Genomic DNA, 23500 nt, shown 5'->3' with positions numbered 1-23500 from the left:
ATAGACAGACAGACAGACAGACAGACAGATAGATAGATAGATAGATAGATAGATAGATAGATAGATAGATAGATAGATAGATAGATAGATAGATAGACAGACAGACAGACAGACAGATAGATAGATAGACCAACAGACAGACAGATAGATAGATAGATAGATAGATAGATAGATAGATAGACCAACAGACAGACAGACAGACAGATAGATAGATAGATAGATAGACAGACAGACAGACAGACAGACAGATAGATAGATAGATAGATAGATAGATAGATAGATAGATAGATAGATAGATAGATAGATAGATAGATAGATAGATACATAGATAGATAGATAGATAGACCAACAGACAGACAGATAGATAGATAGATAGACCAACAGACAGACAGATAGATAGATAGATAGATAGATAGATAGATAGATAGATAGATAGATAGATAGATAGATAGACAAATCATTTCAGAACAAACATCCTGATAAACCTATAGAAGAAGAAGAAACAATCGACCACTAAACCTCTGTATCAGAGATTCGAAATGCAAAAAGCAGAAAAATGTGCATGTATGAATCAATTCTGTATGAGGACTAAACGTACACAGGGTTATAAGCAGAATGGATATGTAAAATATATACATGGATATATTTTACACATGTACATATACATCTGTTGCAAAAATATCTCAATTATTATTATTATTGTTATTATTTTATTATTATTATTAGTAGTAGTAGTAGTAGTAGTAGTAGTAGTAGTAGTAGTTTTGTTAAATCTCTTTGAACGCCTGCTGAAGTTTTGGTTGACTTTTAGTTCTATTCGTCAGCCAGTGGATGGCGCCTATTATCTTTGCTGCGTTTGTGAATGGCTCGCCGTGACGCGAGCCTTTCTCTCCGGCGGCGGTGGGTGGTGGTGATGGTGGTGGTGGTGATGGTGGTGGGTGGGGAAGGCAGGGTGCGCCGCGCTCGCCGTAGTTACGGTAGCGACTAATCAGAAACTGGCTGGCCGGGGAGAAGGGACGGAGGCCTCTGACGCAAGGCGACCAGGCGCGGCGTCACTCGCCTCTTTGCGGGCCGGAGCCACAGGAATGTGTGGCGCGCCTCACTGTAGCCAGTTCAGCCCATCAAGCCCCGCGCCACACGGCATGGTATAAGTGAGGAACAATCTGCTTTTTTTTGTTTTTTTGTTTGTTGTTGTTGTTCGTCTTCAACTACATCATTAGAATAGGGCGAGAGATGGTCGTGGGGTGTGGCGTGCGCGCCGGTCTTCCATCAACAGTTGGGGGCGTGTGGTTGTCTTAGCTGCCGTTTCGACCCCCCAGGCTGAATTTAGGACTTTTTTTTTTTATGTTTTTGTAACCCGCTGTTGAGTTTTCTTTTGGGGTTGTTCACTCCCGACAGGTGGGTTCGTTTGTGGTCCTGCCACGGTTATCTCCCCGTGCACTTAATTGAACCGAGGGCGACTGGGAAAGTGTTTGGCCCCACCCAAGGCGAGAATGTCCCCACTGCACTTCCGTCGGGCACCACGTGTTGTGGATCCCAAACGACTCTTTGGCAGCAGTTTGCGTAGTAAACATGATTAAATTAGGGCTGAGGTTTGAGTTTAAAAGCTGCGCTTGTTTTTTGGGGGGGGGGGGGGGAGTGTGTATAATTGCAAAAGTGGTACCTAATCAAATCCGCCGCCTGCAGTGTATTGGTTGGGGTTATGTATTATTGGTTAATAGTGGAGGGCCTTTTAAATAATAATAATAATACATTCAATTTGTTTTTATCGGCTCCACCTGTACAATACATTTGGATGGTAGGAGCTTTTAATAGGTATTGTTGAGACACAAAGCAGACAGGTGCCGATCCGAGATCCGTTTTCTGTGTTGTTGTTGTTGATCCAGGCAACAGTAACTGCCGTATTACGTTCGCTGACAGGCGGCTGGTTCCTCCTTAATTAAACAAGTTAGTCTCAATCCCCCCCTTTTTTTTTTTTTTTTTTTTTTAAAATCCCTAAATTGAAACTTGAAGCTTAAATGTAACCCTGTATCAGAGTGGAGGGAATCAAAGTAGAAAAGAAATCAAATGGGGGGGACAAAGGGAGGTGTTTATATGCGTTACCTGGGTGTGGGTTTTCTGGGTTTGAAATGGGAATGGCTGGCCTTGGGCACTGGGCATTGTTGTGAATACATTCCTGTGGAAAACCCCTCTGGTGCCCTTTTTTATTCTCTGTTCTTACATGAGTCACCGTGATGCAGTAGGATTCAACTCACAATGGAGCTTTGTGAAAACGTTCAATAATGCATTAAAGTGGTAATCCTCCAAATTATTTTGTTAGAGAATCCCACAGTTAACACATTTTACTTTTTAAATAAATGTTTATTCAATGTATTTGCATTATATGTTCTTCTCTATATGTTGATGTCGGGGGGCGCGGTCAGCCACCAACGATCAGTGCATTTGGTGCAAATTTGATAAACCAGTGTACAGATTTGTGGTCAGTAAACTGGTGTCGTGGAAGAACATTCACTAATAAGAACATCACCCTTGGATGAAAAATGATCCCTACCGCCTTGTGCAAAGGAAATCTGTCTTCCTGTTGCTGATGTGTCTCCTCTCAAGAGGCAGAGAAAAGATTGTCGGCTACTAAACTCACTCTCTATCTGTGGTGTCGCACAGTGCAACCTTGACAACTAGTATTTCACGTTGCCTTGTAGTGTTTGGCGTAGGGTTGTCATGGGGATAAGGAAGCAGGGAAATAACGCGTTGAAGCGGAAGCGATAGGGAGACGCGGAGAGAGATGACTGTTAGCATGCTGTTGGTGACTTGTCATGTCTGGTTGGTTGCATCAAGGGCTGTCATGCCTGTTCCTGTCTACTGCCATGATGAGCACTTGTGAGCATTTGGCTCACACCATGGCTCAGACAGACAGCCGCTACCCTGCGTGGACTGTGCCGCATTCATTTGTAGTTTTTAAAGACGCATTTGTGTTTTGAAAACCGTTCATCGCACATGACTGTTTCCACCCAGTTTACAGAACCAGTCCACCTCACATCTGAGTGTTTGGGCTGGGTCCTGTGCCTCATAGAAAGTTTTTGATAGCCGGGAACCCTTTGGGCTGTTGTTCTTTGTAAGTGATAAGTCCATAGAAACATGAGGGCTGAGTCTGAGAGAAGAATGAAGGGGAGGAGCAAGGGGGGTAGTTGCTGAATAAGTGAGCTGTTTGTATTGGACTGTGTGACTCAGAGGGGCAAGACCACACACTGACGGCTCCTTTCCACTGCATGGCCCAGGCATGGCTGCTCCCATGGCTACCAGGCCTGCCCCGTGTCCAAACACAGAGGCTGGATAGCTCCTTTTTTAAACACACACACACACACATACAGGATGAATACACTAGCTTCCACTGCAGTGGTTGAGAGACAAGAACTTTCAGACACACAGTGCCTTTCCCTTGCACCCGAACATGATTGGACCTCTGAGTCCATTAACTCCACCCCGAGGCAATAAATAAGAGTTCGGTACTGGTGTTGGGGACCTTGGGACTTTGAAGATGAACCTCGGGAGTTATCTTGTCACTCAATACGAATATGGAATTATGGAATTTCCCAGATCTCTTACATTCAGTGGATTATTTGGTGGACTTGGCAGATTTTTTTCCTTCTATGGATGAGGCTAGATCCCCTGAAATGAGGTGATGATGGGAAAAGCATTTGAAGTGGACTTTCGTTGACTAAGTGCTTTCTCGTGTAATATCTCAAGCTTCTTATATTCTGATGTAAAGAGAGAGGGAGATCCTTTTTGTTTTTCTTTCAATGTAATCCTTTTATAGTATAAAACTGATTTTGTTTTGCCACAACTGAATATCATACTGTTGAATTAGAAGGTTTTTGTAAGCATTATGTTCTAGGAATACATTTGTGTTTACAGCCTAGGGATGTCATTTTCTGGGGGAGAGGGCGATCTGCACGTTGACACAGTTTAACATGGGGGGCTGCCCTGTACAACTGTAGCCTTTTAATGTTACTGACAGACAGTACACAGACGCAATTGAGGGCCACTGGCCTCTGAAGGATATATCTGTATGGGAAAGCAGAGGGGGAAGAGAGGCCGGGTATTTAGAGATAAGGCACAGCCACCGCCTTTTCTGCCCTTGCATTAAGTCTGTATGCAGTACACTGTCTAGCCTGACTCCTCCCTGCCCCAACTCAACCGCCTTCCTCCCATTTTTTCCTCTCCCTCCCTCCTCTTTCGCTCTCTCTCCCGCCCTCCTCTGTCTCTCTTTCTCGCTCTCACAGGCCTCCGCCCCCTTTTCTCCCGCTCACCAGTAGGTACATGTGCAGGGAGCGACTGCAAGGCAGACAGTTTAGGGCACGAGCCAAAGGCGCACACACACCCACTCACAGACAGCAAGCTTGCATTTCTGAACGGATCATCTTCCCCGAGCTCCTTTGGGGTAAAACGTACACTCGCAAGATCAGAAGCTGATCAGCAGCTGAACTTCTGGAAAGCTCTGGCTCCCAGCTGAGTAAGAAGCAACTGAGAATCACCAAACCCAAGGTAAGGCTTCACTGAGGTTGCTTACTTTATTTCTGTGTAAACAGTTTTATGGACCATTAATAGAGGCAAGTTCTACTGACAGAGACATGTGCTAATGTGATATGGTACTGGTCCTGATTTTAATGACTGTTTTTGCATGCAGTTAAAAGCAGAGGTTTGTTTTTTTTCACTTTTTCACAAGTTGTGAGGTGGTCTTACTGTGTAAACATTTCCCAGTGGCTTAAATATAACTTTGTGACTCATTTTAACAAGTTTCATGCAAAAATTGAATATATGACAATGGCAGCTTAGCATTGTGATAAGTCCTATTGAACACGTGGGTTGTCCAAAGTTGGAAGAAAGATCTCAAGGTGAGATTTGTACACGCACTCTTGCATGCCTAGGTAGGCGTGCGTGTCCTCACATGCACTCCTGGTAATGGGCGGGGAGAAGATGGGGGAAATCTTTGCTGTGTCGGCCCACTAATTCACCAGTACTGAATCCAAATGGCCTACTAGTAGTACACCAAATTAGTATGTGAGAGTTTGTAGTATGTCTGAAACCGAATTATGCATCCGTATCAAATAGAATGTTAAATGTACCAGGATGATGTACTACATTCGGTGAAATTGTAGTAAATGTAGAAAATTTGTGGTAGTATGCCACCAACACAACTGGACTGGCAGTTATCCCAAAATACATTGTGATAATGGTACTTAGCAAGAACAACAACCATAGGTGGACAGTACTGTTTAAGTGTCACCATTACCCCGGAATATGCTGTGTGGCTATATGACGACGTCTGTCTGAGAAGCCATCGTACTTACCCATTTACCCACATACTAAAGCACAGCACGAGAGTTCTCCATTAAACAGTGACGATCAAGTGGTGGCTCAACTGGGTGTGGCTTAACAAAACTATATTTAAATATATATATATATATATATATATATATATATATATATATATATATATATATATATTTATTTTTTAACTTTTTTTTTTTTTTTTTTTGTTATGTTTATGTAATGATATCATCAATTCTGTTTAGTTTTAGGTCTAGCATCCTATACTTAAATTAAGTAAATTGTAAACAGGTACATGATACAAAGTTTTACAGGCAATTTAGGGATTTGAAGATAGTAGGTTTGTTTATATGGGTAATGCTGCCAAATATCAAGATAAAATGACCCTCATCTGAATTTTCACCATTCTGATAAAGTAAAAACACAAACTCAAAAATTCTCTTTCCACTAAATCAAAAAGCATGTGAGTGAACCCTGCATTTAAAACCACAAAGTCCAAATTTGATATTGAAACAGAAGAGGTCATTAACAGCACTTTCTTGCTTAATCTTCCCCCGCTGTTCTAAACAGCCAGAAATTGGATTCATGTCCTAATCAGGGAACTCTGTTGCGTTAGTCTGTGTTATGACTCATTGCTTTGGTATTATGAATGGGGCTGGTGCAAGACAGTGTGTGCAGGGAAAACTGTAAGGCATATCCATCACAGTTAACGACTTGATAGAAATGAGCAGCCTGTTAGTTGCCTGCGGCTGCCATTTTGCTATACACCTTTTTTGACAGCGACTGCTGAGGAAGAAAAAGGGATTAGGGCGACTTTTGACAGGGGTTTTTTTTGGGACGTGGGTGATATTTTGAGAGTTATTATACTTGTGTGAAATTACCTTGTGGGTAAGCATATTCCCATGTCTGCAGGAAATATGCTTCTACAGTAGAGAGCTGGGCTCAGTGGCTTAACTACTGAAAAAAACTAACATTAAATGACTTGAGTGGAGAGATGCAGAACTGGCTGAAGAGCCACAGTGATGAAATCTTAATGTTGCAGTGTAGCAAAATGATCACTGTAAATATTAATAACAATAAGAGTTCAAAAAGGCCAATACCCAATCAAAAATGAACTGTGGTTATGAAGATAATAAGCTCAAGGTCTATTTTTAGATCAAATAGTAAAACCCATTTGTCTGTCATACACCTTTTTTTTTATTTTTATAAAAAAGTAAAATATATAAAAATAAGTCTAGCCAGTATCATATTAAGTTTTCTGGTGACTCACTACTGAAAAATGATCCCAGAATAAATGATCAAGCTCAGCTCTAAACACACAGCAGCAGCGGAGGCACACCACCCACACAAGGATCAATGTTTTCGGGGAGGTTTACTGTTTCCTCAGTACAAATTTGACCCATGATTAAGACTAGTATGTAAGCATCCCACAAACAAACCCTTCCTCCACACTTCCTCTCTCTCTTGTCAGAGACCCGCATCTCGCACCCAAGCTTACTCCACCGTTACCATGGAAACCCCGAGCCAGAAACGGACAAGCCGTGATTCCGGCACCATCCGGTCACCGGCCCGCATCACCCGGCTGCAGGAGAAGGAAGACTTGTGCAACCTCAATGACCGCCTGGCCATCTACATCGACAAGGTGCGCTCGCTGGAGTCAGAAAACGCCGGGCTGCGGCTGCGTATCACGGAGTCAGACATAGAGATCACCCGTGAGCTGTCCGGCATGAAGTTGGCCTACGAGACAGAGCTGGCAGACGCCCGCAAGACGCTGGACCAGGTGGCCAAGGAGCGGGCACGGCTGCAGCTGGAGCTGAGCAAGGTCAGGGAGGAGTACAGGGAGCTCAAAGCCAGGTAAGAGGAGCTTGGTGGAGGTGTGGGTGTGGTTATACATGAAAGAAAATCTATTGTTATGGTGATAAGATGCCACCTATGATAATGCCGTAAAGAAATGTTATCAAAGCCCAATGACAGTTGATGGTTTACACTTTAATCAAACTTTACCTTTTAACTTTTTTTTCACTTTAGTTTTATAACAGCAAATGTTTTAAATGTTTTATGAATAATATCCATTTTCCTGTCTAACTCAGCATATCCACTGGTATGATTCTCTTTCTCTATTCTTTTTGGCTTGAGATCCCATATAATTTGCAAAACTACAATTGTCTATCTTAAGAGTAAATATTCTTTACCCGTCTCACTATGCTCGAACAATGTTTTCTGTCACAGTAAACAGCAGCTTGGGCTAGTCCAAAAGCCACGCCTCAACCTTTAGTGGTCTTCAGTCATTTGATGTTGAAGGCCCAGATAGCACAGCTTTTCAATTAAATCAAATACAACATTTGTTTATTTCACTCGTTGATTACCACCTCTCTCGGTTGAAATGGGTGTTAATTACTGCAATCCTCCGGATAGAGTGTTAACCATGAAAACCATACTGAGATTTGACGGCTGCTCATTCAACATCATTCAGTGACAGACTAAAGTTGTAAAAAAGGTTTTGAGGCATTTCTTTACAGTTGTGTTGTGTTTCCCATATGTGCAGTGGCGCATCCACCTGTACAGGTTTGTTCTTGAACATCAGGGAGTTTCTCAATCTTTTAAGGTTCATTTTGCATGCAGAACATTCCATTGTCATGGTCTGTTTGTTCTACATCCCTTTAATACCGTTAATTACAGTTAAGGCCATTTCTTTATTTCCAAAGCCATGAAGGTTTACTGTAGTGAGTTAGTAACTGTAGCTTTTTGGGCTGGTCAACACCCAACCCACACCTGTTCTGGAATATAGCAGAAGTGTTGTAACACAGAGTGCATACCAGGCCATTAGCCCGACAGCTACAAAAGACTCTTTGGTGTTTCATAAATTCCTGTAAAGAGGTGTGAGTGGGACATGCCTGACATCAGCAGTTCACATTCCTGATATGCTAAAAGTGTACTACATGCCTGGATGTACAGTAGGTCGGTTGTACCTTATGTGACTTAAATTCTCTGGAGGTGGTGGTAAATCATTTCACAGGCAAAGGTCCGCCACCTTGGGCAAACAGCTCGCTTCTGTGAAGTCAGAATTATGGCTCCTGTGACATTTGATCTGCTCCACGCTCCAGTGCATGGCAAAACATAACTAAGAACAGTGATGATTAGACAATTGTGGTCTGTTTGTCCCTGTCCCCTGGCCGTCCAAGTTAAAGTTTGTCTACTAAAAATATCCAAAGATGAATAAAAAGAACCAAAAAATTAGTCTTACAAACATTAATTACATGTAGTTATTACAGTACACTAATATTTTTCACTTGCATTTTGCCGTAGGCCTGCATTTAACACTGCGTGTGTGTAGTATTGTATTTGGCTTTTTCTGCCTACTCAGTCTCTGTTGAGTGAAAAGAACATTTGCAGCACACGTTAGAACTTGTTTCTAGACAAACACTGTCATGTTGTTTACAATGGCAAGGGACTTTCTACACTGCATATTTGTGACGCTGAAACAACACTGCGTACATCTGAGGGTGGGGACACACTGCATGAGATTAAGATCACATTTATTAACGAATGGGTTGGGGGGGTTAAATGATTATAAAAAATGAATAATAATAAAATAGAGGACTACAAACAACTCAGTTGTGTTTTTATTTATTTTATTTTTTTTAGGGGGGGGCAGTTTAATATTGTTTTTTAAACTCAACAGGGAATCACGTGTATGTGTAGGTAATGTTCAGTTGGCGTGGCAGTGCTGCAGCCAAGGGTGTGGCTGGTTGTTCACCATTCAGTTTGGGCGCATTTCATTTGGCAGTCAGCAATGTTTGGGCTTGGTGCGGATTCTGTGTCAGTCCCTGTTTTTACTATTCTTCACTATGTAAAGACAGGTAGGCAGGACAAATATCGGCAAATTAGGTGGTTGCAGATATTTTCTAATGCTGATCAAAGTGCTGATAGAATAGTATTATTATATCCGTTCATTCTGAGTAGTACTCCTCCTACTGTGTGTAGTATTAAAATACAGTTACTGCTTACAGCTATTGTTTATAAAAATGAAGGCGATCATTTGACTTGTGCAGCTGAAACTAATTGCCTGCTTGGTCGCGGCCAAACCTTGTCCCGCGTGTTATGTGAGTGTTTGGTTGCCATGGTGCCCCGGGAGTTTTGGCAAGGGCGTGTGACTGGGTGGTGACTCAGAGCCTGACTCCTGGAGACTGGAATGAGCCTGACTACTTCCCTCTGTATAAAGGAAGTCCAGTCCTAAAACAAGACCTGCATGCCACGTGTATTAATACACTCTACTGGCTACTCTGACCTGGCCCTGAGCAGTGCTCGAGGCAGACAGCATGCCAAAAAGTGCAGAACCCCCAGTACTCTACAATAGGCGTGTTTCACAGCAAGCGGATTCCACCAAAGTTTGTGAAACAGAATGAACCAGAACAGGTGTAGCTATTGGTAATGAGCTGAATGTCTGTTTAGCCCAGAGCCACGACGCGGCATCCTGTCATACAGATGTCTTTGTATGCACAACCACTGAGGGGAACACATGCTGTCCGCCCCCGGAGGCAAGACCCAAAGCTGTTGGCCTCCAAATGCTTGAACTGCTCTACCCAAAACCACAATTTGACTTGTAAATAATTTACAACTGTTTAATATGAACTACTCTGCTCAAGCATCTGTGACTGGAATTCAGTTTGGGACGTGCTAATGGGATGCCAAGTCCAAGACGTGAGGTTGAGGCTGAAGTTGAAAAAAGTGAAGTGAAAAGTTGGTCAGAGCTTTTTCAATGCACTGCACTGGACTTGTATGACGTCGTGTGACACCCATGTTGACTTATTTCTTGTTTAGTCATCGTTCTTATGCCACTGAAGAAACACACCTGTCTGATGTCTTATGGCCCCAGTTGTGTCTGTGACTCTAAAACAAGCCTATGTGAGGAAGTCTCTCCTGGATGCCCCATCCAGGCAAACACAACGTACTTTATCTTTATACTGTATACATTTCCTGTCAAATCTCAGTGGTACATGGTTGTGTACCTCATCATTTTTCACTTTAATGCGGAAGACATGGAACGGAGCAGCATTTCCCTGCCCATGTCTGAATGAAAAAAAAAAAATAAGTGTGTGTGTGGGGGTGGGGGTGTGTGTGTGTGTGTGAAGCATGTGCTTGAAAGTGCCGCACCCTACAACAAAGGGTGTGGCACTTTCAAGCACTACCTGATTGTAGTGTTGGTTTAGGGTGGGGCATCAGGTGGAGACAGACAGTGGCAGTCAGTTCCACGAGAGGCTCTTCTCTGGAAAATATTTCACAAATGGACCTTGTGTGGTCGACACAACCTGGTCACACATGTCACCGTAGAACACACAAGGAGGCAGTTACAAATTAATACTTTGTCTTTCTATACTCAATATGCACGATAGCACTGTATGTTTATTGCATAGATAAATATCCTTTCTGTCTTTCTCTCACTCATGTAATGTCATTTGCATGCCAGTAGATATTGTGTGGCTCTACAGCATCATAAAAAGACTGCAGGAAAATGCACTTATCAATACAGAACAAACTAATTTCCTTGATTTTGAATATTTCTTCCAGTGTTTTCCTGCGGTAAAGGATACCTTTAAAGTGCCCCTTCTTTCGTATTGTTCCTCTGTCCTGGCACTGTAAACGGTCACTTCTGGAGAGAAGCTGCTTATTTGCTTGGTATCTGAAGGCTCTCATCACTTTCCTTTCTCACCAAGTCGTGTTGTAGGTTTGCCCATAAAGTCTGTTTGCTTTTTGTAATGTATCCAGATGGGAATATGTACTTTATGTATTTTCATCAGACTCTTTTGTTGTTGTTTAATTGAGTAAAACCTGATGACATGAAGCATTCAAAAACTATAAGCAAAGATTCATGAGGGTAAAAAAATCTATGCTGTGTTTTATTTATGGTATGTATAAACTACAAACAACACAATACAAAAGCTGAGGATATTTTCTCAATTGGAAAGCGCTCGGTGAGGTTGTACTCAGAACATTTATAAATTATGATGTGGGGATGGTAGCTCAGGAGGTAGAGCTGGTGGTCTAGTGATCCAAAGGTTGCTGGTTCGATCCCAGGCTCCTCCTGCTAGCATGCTGTAGTGTCCTTGAGCAAGACACTAACCCCTAATTGCTCCTGATGGCTGCGTCCGTCGGTGTTTGAACAATTGTAAGTCGCTTTGGATAAAAGCGTCTGCTAAATCACTAAATGTAAATGATGGGAACCAACATTTTAATAAGGCCTGCATTGAACAAAGGCCTGCATTGAACAATGGCAAACCTGTCTTTTTAGATATTTAGTACATGGGCAGTTCCCTGCCGAGACACTCCTTGGAGATTGTGTACGTGCACTGTTCTTCAGAGAATAATAAAGTAAACGCAGACGCTGGAAAAAACAAAAAAAACAACAGGCTAGTTACGATTCAGACATGCTCAAGGCAACTAGCGTGGATCCCTGGAGAGAAAGAGGAAGGAAGGGAGAGCATGATGAAGTTGATGTGGGAGGTTATATCACAAGAAGCCAAATGCTCTATTATTAGTCATGAATGCCAAAATCCATAGTCTAAGTGGGTAAGATCCTATTTTTATCCCCGGGGAAATTTCAAACACATCTCCACTGTAACAGTCATACGTCTGATCCTTCTGTGTGATGATGGTGTTGTGTTTTTTTCTGTCTACCTTAATGGACATTAGCGTGTCTGCTCTTCAGTAATGGTTTAGTTAAGATGTCTAATGGCCTTGCGCTTTGTTTTATAGAAGGTGAAACCTGGTAACACCACTAATATCTGGCATTTGTCACCAGTGGAAAAGGTAAAACCCGGGTTTCGGTCCCGGGTCAATTGACCCTGCAATAGACACAGGGATTAATCAGCTCTACCTCTGGTCAGCTATGACGTAGACAGGACACCCGGGTCGACCGACTAATTTTGGTCCCTTTACCTGCGAGACGAGATGTGCGTTGAAGTTACTAACGTTGGTGTATAGATAGACAGGAATGTCCGTGAATCATTTGATCGTTTTATATCCCATTTAGAATTCCAAATCAGTTCTTGACTTTTTAAAAAAAAAAATTTTTTATACACACACATGGGGGACCTTAAAATGTTGTGAATGTGGGGATCACATCGTGGTGAGCACAGCGGAGAACCCCCACCCTCTCTGCCAGCGCCAAATCACTCCAGCATCACCCCAAGCCTGTCCCTGTTCCCCGCCGCCGAAGGACCGGTGCGCACCGGCAGCATGGTGCTCCATGCTGCTTCTACTGTAGTGAACGACTCATGGGGTAAAGGGGTGAATGGGGTAAAGGGTGGAGATAGTTGACACACATCCATTGGCAGCTTTGGCCACAGCAGGACCTTAAAATGTGACCTTATATTTGCACAATAAGCACACTTAGCGTTGCATATAGTCAATGCCAACCACAGCTTGAAAGCCTTTTTATTTTTTTTTTTTTTTTTATTTTTATAAAAGGTTTACAGGTGCCCTGCCGACTCTACTATCTTTAGACAATAAGAAGGTATTTAAAGAACAAAGACTTGCAACTGTGAGTCTGTGAGAGATAAGGTGCTCATAACCATGTGTCAATAAGTGCTAAATCCATACTGGATTACATGACTGATCTCAAAGTTCCTCAATAAAGGTCCTGCATTAATACTTAAATGGTCGCTGCAACATTCTACTAAATACGCATATTTAAATCCCAAACCCTTTATCCTTTAAAAATACTACATGATCACTCTTTGCACCTTGTGACAAATAGAATTTCAACAGAAAACACACACACACACACCCACACACATTACGCTGGGTTTTCGGCATGTTAGCCTTTCAAGCAGGAAATTCATGCTCAACAGTGTGAACCTTCTCCCTCAGGCAAGAAATGTGCACCATCAGATGTCTTTGTGCTCCGTATGTGGTGTCATCACGCTATCCTCTTCTCCTCTCTTCCCTGTGCGTCTCCAGGGGAAAGACTGTATTCCCCAACTATGACCTCAGCATGTCTTATGTGATCGCTGACAAGCCTCTGTCAGGCAGAGCGCTGCCTGGGCCGTCTGGGGCGCTCACAAGACTGCCGCTGCTTTGGAAGTCTTCCAGTGAGGACGGGAATTTGGATCACTCTTTGTAATGGTGTCAGGGCAGCCAAGCCGAGTACAATGGTCGATCATTTACTGCTTAATACTGAAGCACAAACCTGATGTTCGGTACATTAGGCGGTAGTTTTATATTTAGAATATGTAATATGCAATACATTCTACTGTTGCACAAGTAAAATGTTCATTGCACCTGTCTAGTATTCCTTGTATTAGAAGGTTTGAATTATTTTACTTTTTATTTTGGCCACTTGACGAGGTCACTGGGGCATCGATAACTCCCTCGGCTTCAGAGGGAGGAAGTTTCCCTGCAAGCATCTGCCTATAGTTAGTTGTCATGTTAACGTATTTTCAATTAGGCTTAATCCTTTAGCAATATTGTATATAATGTTAAATCACAATCTGCATATATATTTGGAAATACTGAGTATTCAAACTGACCTACTCATTGAACTGTATGTGTAGGTCTATACTTAGGAGAAGAACATTGAAATTTTGGTCTGAACCCACCCAAGAAAGATAGAATGATAAGTAAAACATTTTTTTTATGTGTTTTTCCCCAAATGTCAACAGTTTGTGGAGAAGCCCTTTTATATTGTCAATGTTATGGTTGACTCTTAAGTTTTTCTGCTCTGGTGCCCTCTGTTTCCTTGGAAGCTGCACAACATAGTAAACAAGCGTGTTCACGCACAAAATATTTGTCTATTAAACCCAATAAACGTTAGCTATGCTGTAGATAGATTTATGTTTTGACTGAGGTAATGCGTCAACCTAAAAATAATCGATTTGTCAAAATGTTGACAAATGATAAGCGTCACATTTTGATAGCGAGCTCATGTGATTGGGTTGTGTATTCATGATGATACAGTGAGTAAATTATCTAGGAAATTAAGTTGGGCTCTGTCCCCCCCAGCTAATAAATCAATCAATCAATTTGTGGAATTTGCTCGCCAGCACAGTGCCCAGTGTTCTACAGTATTCCACCTTATATTGTACATCCATCCTGGTACTTTTTACACACTATTTGATACTAATATTTCACACGCACACTTAACACATTCATATACTAATTAGGCGTACTAAATTGTATGCTGGTACACCATTTTGGATGCAGCGTGTGTACTTTTGTTGGTCTCTCGTTCTCTTTTGCCGTGAGTATACTGGCGCCTAACCCCAGTGCTTTGCGGGGTTAAAGGGATGTGGCAGGCCCGCAAATTCGTTGGACGGCTGATTTATAGAGCAGCTCTTTGTTGGACTGAGGGCTGGGTTGGCTAACCAAAGAGTTGGGTTTGGAGCTTGTGTGTGTTGGAGTGTACAGATCAGATTTTCCATGGCACTCGGTTCTCTTCAAGAGCCAGCTAAGTTTTATGAGTCACTTGATCATGGACAGGGAAAGGGAAACGCACTCTAACCTTTTAACTACTCTACCATAAGCTCTTACACATTGAATGATCAAACTATATACAGAAACACACTGAAATTACACAGAAATCCACACACTGTATAGGAAAAAGGAACATCCCCACTGGGAAGTTGGCGAAGTGGGTGTAACCTCAACCATTCCCTTCTGGTTAGTTATGTAACAGCTGTTTAATTCCTGTAGCCTGGAATGCTCATCTACCCTGCAATACTGTTTAAACGAATAGGATGCCAGGATCACTTCCATATAATCCAAACAGGGTACTGCGTCTGTGTGGAGTCTCCTTTTCAATCACTTGAAGACAAACCCAACATGTTTTTCATTAACAATCTCCCCTGTTTATTTGAGCTGGGAAAGCTAATTAGAAGCCAAGTTGTAAAAGTTTGATGTGTGTCCCCCTCGAAAAATAAACATCTTCTTATTTTACTGTTTAATGGCGAGACAAACTTTGAATGTCTGTTTCCCTTTCACAATCTTACATTGTTCAGTGGAAACAGGAGCATTCTCAGATTGAGATGCTGATAATATTATGCTATATTGTGTTAGGTTATAATATACCATTCAAATAGAGAAGAGCAATAACCCACTTTGTTCCACTAACGGTTCAACAGTCAACTACCATCAGAATGTGCAAGATAAATGCTGTGCAGCGATTTAAATACATGTTGTATTCTGGGTAACCACAGATACAAACAAGCAAGTTCCATAAAATTGGAACCATAGGATTCAGTAAGCTAAGAAATTCCATAATTTCACGAATGCAGAAAAATAGAAAAACGCACCAAAGCCTTCAAGTAGTTAACAATCAACATTGCACGCTTTCCACCTTTGGCACATAAGCACACAGCATTTTGGCGGCACATATTTGGCAACAAAGATGCTAAGCATGTGGCAGTAGGTTTAGACGATGTGAAAATCAGTCTAACATACTCGTTGGTATTTTACAACCAACATGGCTCTATCCTACTCCACATGAATGTGGCTGGAGCAGATGATAATTAAGTGTATTTAGGTACGGTTTCTGATTATTTCTGATTAATTCTGTCTATTACCATTTCCATGAACTTCTTGTGCTTTTCTGTGCTCCATCTAGTACATATCTGTTGCGTGACAACATGAGTCAGTAAGGTCATCGTATAGCCAAACCTCGCTACAACCATCTAATGCCTTCTCACTGTGTGGATAACATAGCCTAAAGAATGCTCACCATAACTTAGCCCATTCCCCTAAACCCCACCTGGGTTGTGTTTGGCTTTCACTAATGTTACTGCCAAGTCTCAAGTCTTCCCACATTGGTCTTTCATGGTAACTGAACGCAGCTGGATCTAGTTTTTCTGGTCGCCTAGTGAGATCAGGGAAACTCTTCTCTGGGTGTTTTTTTTCCCCTCGCTGACAGGACTAATGAGGACATTGAGAATATTTCCATATGAGACGTGTACGTTTGTAGAAAACCAGGCAGCTCTCTCTGAAAAACGGACCGGGAAAGAATCCAATTTGCAGTTAACAAAGTAAGATACATGGACGGAAGTAAAAATCATTTCATTATGTCTGGTACAGTAACTGGACTTCCATGTGGTTAAATTAACCAAGAGGCCCAACACTAAGTTGAAATTTCACACCAGGTGACTATCGAACAAATAACAGTGCATTAAAGGGAATACGACGACACAATGTCCCTGTGTTTAAGGTCAACAATGTTGACTTAGTTTCCTAGATTAAGCTTCCCTGCGTGTCAGTCCCATGGCACCCCCAGCTTGGCAGACACCAGTGCCTCATGTAAAAGATAATTTGAGAGCTGGTTTAGATTTAAATTCAGTTTTACAGCAAGTATGGTGCGTGCAAGACTGTTGCAGTGTCTGTTTCAGGCTCAGCTTGCAAAATGGAGGACTGTCTAAGGCTCTCTAAATGGATTCTAGATGGCATTATAGGCTTGGATGTGCTGGCTGTGCATGGAGGCCGTGTACGGGGTATCCAAGAGCGAAAACTAACGAGACTTTTATCAACACGGATAATCAAATCAAATAGCAGCTAACTAAGTAGTTCCTGTGTCAACACGTAGGGTCACCGTTCATGCAAAGGCCCTGCGACTCAAAGAGATGAATCATCAGCTAGTCATTAGCAGGGGCAGTGAAGGCTTTGTAATGGACCGCACGCAGACACACAAGCCGACTACAATGTTTTAACAGTTGGCAAAACGGCTTTATTTTCCCTCAGTTGGCATTTTGTAGAAGTACATCACAGTACAGCTGTCAGGAGAAGGCCTGGCCTGGGCGAAGAAACAGAAGAAGCCAAGTTAAAAAGGTCTTCTCTGTTTCATAATGGCCCCAACAAAGCAGCGAGTGTTTGATGAGAGAGCGTTGTGCAGCGGCTGCTCTGCTCTTCCCTCTCTGGCTTTGTCTCATTAGAACTCCTCTCCCCCGAGTCCATCGGTCACGGTCAGCATGCACCAGCTTTCATAGCACAAACACTGGAACTCTATTCCCGTTTGCAACATGTGGATGTGTATGGGCGGGCCCTGGCAATGGCTGCCACACACACACGCGCATGAAAACAGACAAACATGCATAATGGTATACACACACACACACACACACACACACACACACACAGAATCTACAACAACCACTGCTATTGTGTTCTTCATCCCTGAAGCCACATAGGAAATGATCATGTGCTAAGTTGTTGTTTATTTTTTCCTCTGCCATCCTATGTTCAAGTTGCTGCTGCCCGTTTGGCTCAGTACTGTTGTCTTCTCAAAGTGGAATAAACTGCTCTTATTAGCAGACTCAACAACGAGTAATTTCCGCTAAATGTCCACGTAAATTCCCATTCACTGAGGTGTGTATGTGTGAGCCTAGCTTCTTATCCAAATGAAACAATACAGTTAATCTCTGGTCTGAACGTCGAATTCAGCCTTTATCTGGTGCCTACAATTGTACATTGTGTACATCAAATATCATTTTTAATGTTTATGTCAAAGTATGTTTGACCCAAGTTGCATTTAAGTAACGTCAAATCTATATAATACAATTCCAGTATCTGTGCCAGTTCTATTTTGGGCTGCTGTGTTTATCAAGGCCCCATTATTCAGCAGTCTTCCTCTCGGTCACTTTTTCCTCCCAGTGTTCTACCTATAAAGATCCATTTCTGGAATGGTCACACTGAACGTAGTGGAACAGGAATGTAGGACAGGGTCTAGGAAACTTGGACTATTAATAGAGGTCGGAGCCATTCTGGGTTGATCGAAGACCTAGACGGGGTCCCCGCTTTTTCCGTTGGAGCCCCTGTTTAAACAGTGACTCATCTTGGGAACCCCCCCCCCCCACCCACAGGCTGGAATGTGTGTCCCATGTGTAGCCAATGTGGTAGCGTGCTGTGTTTTTATACTTGATAATATTTGACGGACCAAAATCACTTTTATAGCATATTCTCATCACTTTTGCAAGTATCTTGACAATGGTATTGTGAAAACACAAGTGTATTGTAAAAGCCATCTTCAAGTGGTGTATGTGTATTGAAACATAACTCTTTAACCAAAATACATGGAAACAGTGTCAAGCTCAGCGACAATCACATTTTTAAAATATAAGTTTGTGTCCCATTCACATTAGTAATTCATACACAATGCCACAACACCTTGTCTTGTCTGCATGTGAAGTGTTTTTGTCTGTGCTATAAGCGTCTGTGTTTATATTTTTCCTTGCTTTATGTGCCATTTCTCATTTTGTAAAAAAAAAATAAAAAAAATACCAGTACTTCAGCCAACACTATTCTCAGTAGAGACACTATATTCTCCCAGACATTGTCTTGCACAAAAACCTCCTGTCAAAATGCCCTCGTACAGAGCATTTAACCCCCTCCCGGCTCCAGTGGCGCTGCTCTGTGGCAGCTCGTACAGTGCTGCAGTTCTACCGGGCTGCTCCCAGGCGAGCACACAGATGTAATGTGTACGTGTAACTCTCTGCCTTACAGATTGTTCCCCCCCAGGTTGGTTTCTGTAAATGGAGTCTGCTTGTCAACCTGCCAGGGTACATGAGGCGTTGTACCGAAACTCATCCCAAAAGGTCGTAGAAACATCATAATCTAAAAGTAGGCGGAGTGAATCGTCCAGTGGCTTTAATCTGTCTCATAAAATTACCTGTATGTTTAAATTTAAGTTATTCACATTTTTTTTCTTTTAATGTTCGCTATTATTAACCCTAAGATTTCACCCTCTAAAAATTTCAATTTTGTACATTCTTCAGATAACAATTGTTCAAATATTTAGTAAATTTGTCATATGTGTTTGAATTAAACACATTTACATGTTTAACATGTAATATAATATGCTGTGCCAATGAATCCAGCATGAGCCTATGTTACAACTGCCTACATAATAACTTCTCATAAACGTAATAAAACATTAATGTAATAATAATTTATAGCGTATAATGTAATAAGCCTGTCAATGTAATAAATTCCCTAGTAATGTAATAATAGTCTCCTACCCTTTAGTGTAATTACTTTTTTCCTGTCGATGTTACGGAAATGGGGAATTGTTACATTAACAATAAGGTATATTCATAATAATAATGTGATTACTTATCTGATAATTTAGTAACAGTCAGCCATTCATACATTTGATGCACTTACTTAATTTGACACACTTATATGTGCTGAAGTGAATATCCATGGAAAATTGGTTGGTGCTGATTTTTGACTTTTACGTTACGTTTATATTCCCAAATATAAATGCATTGATGCGATTATAGTCTTTTTGCATACATAATTGCATCAATCATGGGAATAGTGGCTCACAGCAATACACAAAATTAAGTCTAAATTTCAAAAATAATAAATATACAAAATACAGAGCCATAACAAACAGCACTCAAGTAGAGTAACACTACGAGCAGCAGCTATAAGAGAAACATTGTATATACCATAAACAAAGTACATTCAATACATCTGTAAATATCAGTGAATCAGCTTTTGGCGAGGGGGGTGGGGGGGAAGAGTAAAATGCATTCACAAAGGTCCTTCACTGAGATCCAGAGAGTGCCTTATTTGGGGGTGCGATGGTGTAAAAAGGGTGTTGATGAGAGCTTTGTCAGCGCGCAGCTTTCACTCTGTCAGACAGGCTACAGGAGGGGGAAAAAACACATCAGGTTAAGAAAGTATAGAATGTGGGTTTAAATGTGTCTCAGCAGAAACATGTGTTTCAATTTCTTTAGCTTCGGGTTGCGTTTCCTAACGGTTACTGATTACACGGTATGTAGGCATTGTTTTTGCCAAGACCTTATAAAACCCCTTTTACTCCCTCGTTGGCCTCCCTTACTAACCATTCTGCCAAATCGTAGAAATTATAGGTTGTTTTTTTTTTTTTTTTTTTTTTTTGTTGTTTTTTTTATCTGGGCGATAAAAAGGATCAGTAGAAACAAGGAGCTTTCCCATACACGCTGGTAGTGGAGGATACCAGTTTTCTATTGTACTAGAAAAGGTATACTGGCATGTCTGACGGCAAGGCCTTGGTTGTCACGGCAACGGCACAGCAAAACAGCAAGGATTGTGGGTCTTTCTCGCTTTCTCTGCCCCCCCCCCCGCTCTGTAGGGCGGACTTTCTTTCTCGTCACTGTGGTGGACAAAGATAGCTGTGAGTCATCCCCTGCTCTGGCAGCTGAACCGGCACATTCCTCCCTCCTATTTCTCCCTATTATTCCCACTCCCTCTTCCCCTCTCTACCTTTCTTCCCTCTGTTTTTTTTGGTTTTTTTTTCTCCCCTCTATTCTCATTTTCATTTTACATTTCAATCCCACACTTTTGCGACAATGAACTGAAACGGCATGTCTGCAGACTCTGCACCGATAAGCTCTTATTACAGGATAGGTTTCTGGTCTTGTTTCTTTCCTGCCGCAGGTTGTAAATCGGCAGTGCTCTCATCTCTGTGCAGGCTCTGCTATTCACTGCACTTCAGCCTCATTGGACATGCAACAGAGTTCCCTAATTTAGATGAGATGTCTGCTTTTTTAAAATGTATTTATCCTTGTTTTCCGACTCAATGTCCATTTGTTTGCACGCCGTGTTTCCAGCCCTACATCCAGTCGGTCTGCTGACGCCCACAGCCACAGCCTGCCTCTACTGTAAATATTAACAGTGTGATTGTGTGAGGCGGCCTTGTTGAGTAACTCAACGCACATCTGCTTTGGAGCCGTGGTTTGATTAATGCCAAGCTTTGATCAAACCAAATATGTTTTTGTGCAGACATCATAGTTACACCATCCATCCATACTGGATTATGTAAACACGTGCATGTACGCATTGGGTTTCAAGGACACACGTATGCATTAGACTCTATAAGGCGGTACGATACGCTGAGCGTGCTTGACTTTTATGCACACACACGCTGCTGGATTTCACCTTCACTCACCGATTCCAAACAGAATCTGCAAACACAGATAAACAAAAACACCGTTGGAAAACCAGCTCTTTGACTAACACACACAAACGGCAGGTTTTCCCCATGGTCCTCAGATGCAGTCCCAGTGTTTACAAACGAGGTGACACTATGGAGATCAGTGTGGTAAATATAAACACATCAATGATCAGATGATGACGATGATTAATGATCAGTTTGGTCAACACTTAAGATGACACTGGTGAAAATGAATATTTACCAACAGTTGGATGAATTGATTTTTTTGACAATAATATAACGACGAATACTGGGGGAATTGGTGACGGAATCCACAATGTTGTCAATACATTAATGCAATTTTGTTATTTATCCAAATAGAGGAAAAACTCACATTTTTTGGACATCTATCTGTTTGTTGTCGTAAGCGTTGACATGACCTTGATTAATGTATACTAACCTGTTTACTAGTGTGTATTATTGGGTGTTCAGTGGCTGCTTCAGCTCCTCTAGAAAAGTCTCCCCGCATACCTAGATACTAAGCTAGCTGTAGATGTGATTGTTTCACCGTAGATGTGATATTGTGTTTCACCCAGCCTTAGAGGATGACAGCATATAGGACAAAAGTTGGCCCAGACCCAGGGAGAAGACAACCACATTTAAATTGTGGTCGTAGAAACAGAAGATGCTTGAAATAAATTGTCACATGTTTGAAACTGTCATGATTTGGTGCACTCTTCCAGGCTGCATCAGCACTCCATTTGCGTTTGAAGAGATTGCGAATATTCCTATAACATGTCTCCATCTCCGAGCCACTAACATCCATTTATTTATCGTTGGAGCCGATCCAATAGTCCCATTAGTCCAGATGAACGTCATATCAACTACTAATACGCTCACATACAAACCATACCATACGTCTAGAAAAAAGGGTGTATAGCTTCAAATAATGTTTATTTCAGGTTGTGAAGAAATGGGGATTTGGTGTGCGCTCAAATATCTACACATTACCACCTCATAACCCAGCTCCGTATAAACCTAACGCTTTATTCAGCTTTCGCACGTAGGCCTCATAACAAAGCACACATTTTATGTTAATCCGAGTATCCCTGAGTCCACATAATGTTGATGGCCAGTGTTGTGATGAAAACAATTTCCCACTGCAACCTCTCCCCCCTACTCGCTCTTGCAAAGGGAGATTTTAACGATGGTCAGGGTGCCCTGTAAATATCTGGGGAAGCAGCAGAACGAGCGATGGTTAACCTCCCTCATTTATACTTGTATCCGTCAATGCTGCTCATTTAAATGTCACCGACAATACTTCACTCCGGTTACTAATCTGTTTTATGTAGGGATTTGCAGCATCGCTCGAGACCTCACATCTCACTGTTGCGTAACTGCCTTGTTGTAACCTACCAATCATCTGTTCACAGGAATCCAGGGGGGGGTTTCCAGGTGTGAGTGTGAGAATTTTTCTTACTGTGCTGCTGCGTTTTATACATGGTTTGGTTTTGTTCAATGTTTTTTTTTTTTTTTTTTTTTTTTTTTTTTTTTTTTTTTTTTTAATGATTGGTGGCGGTCTGTGAGTGCATCCAGTCTATAGCAGCTACACAGACAGTTGTCTGTAGCCAAACCGACGTACGGACTAGCGACGGTTGTAATTACAAGAGATACTCGAGGGGAAACTTTCACCGTGGTGCCATTCACAGGCACCGGAATCCAAAAGGTTAATGTCTTGCTCAGCCGTGATATTTTACAGGAGAAACTGCTTTGCTTTACTAGCACACCCTCCTTGAACCACTGCAGCCAATGTTCCCTGGATCCAGGCGCATGTTACTAGAGAGGCACCGATACCAGTACTGATACACACTATTACATAGTATTAAGTATTGTGTTTCTGTTCCATAGATATTTAAAGTGGGTTATCAGAATTAATATCTGTTATCTGCCGTTTTTTGTTGTTTGGTAATAACAAATATTAGAACTTCAACAATTTGTAATTTTTATTTTATTTATATTTTTCGTTACCCCCTACAATGGATTCAAATGTAATGTTTCTTTATCAATGCTGTGTGTGTTTTTAATGGGGTTAGATGCCTTCTCTGACTCCAATAGTCTCTCCCCCCAGTTCAGCTGAGCGCCCAGCTGCTAGATCCCCTCAGTGCTCTCAGAACTGACCACTAATAGACGGAAACTTTGTGATGGACTTTGCTTTTAAAACGTAATTACTTTTAGTACTACAGGGCTGCGGAAAATGAAAACTTAATGAGCTGG

The 23500-nt window shown here is 41.8% G+C and overlaps 1 protein-coding gene across 1 annotated transcript in view; it reads left to right on the top strand.

Moving 5' to 3' along the window:
• The first annotated feature begins 4391 nt into the window (after nucleotides 1–4391).
• Nucleotides 4392–23500, top strand: part of lmna (lamin A) — a 33364-nt gene continuing 14255 nt past the window's right edge. Inside the window, exons 1-2 of the mRNA XM_080005612.1 lie at nucleotides 4392–4542; nucleotides 6800–7182. Coding sequence (XP_079861738.1) covers nucleotides 6839–7182 — 344 coding nt within the window. The 5' untranslated portion in view covers nucleotides 4392–4542; nucleotides 6800–6838. The remainder of the gene's footprint in view (nucleotides 4543–6799; nucleotides 7183–23500) is intronic.

The sequence above is a fragment of the Zeus faber genome (genome assembly GCF_960531495.2).
Source record: "Zeus faber genome assembly, chromosome: 8".
In the NCBI taxonomy this organism is placed as follows: Eukaryota; Metazoa; Chordata; class Actinopteri; order Zeiformes; family Zeidae; genus Zeus; species Zeus faber.
The sequence above is the reverse complement of the archived record's forward strand: the minus strand, read 5'-3'. Positions and strand labels throughout refer to the sequence as shown.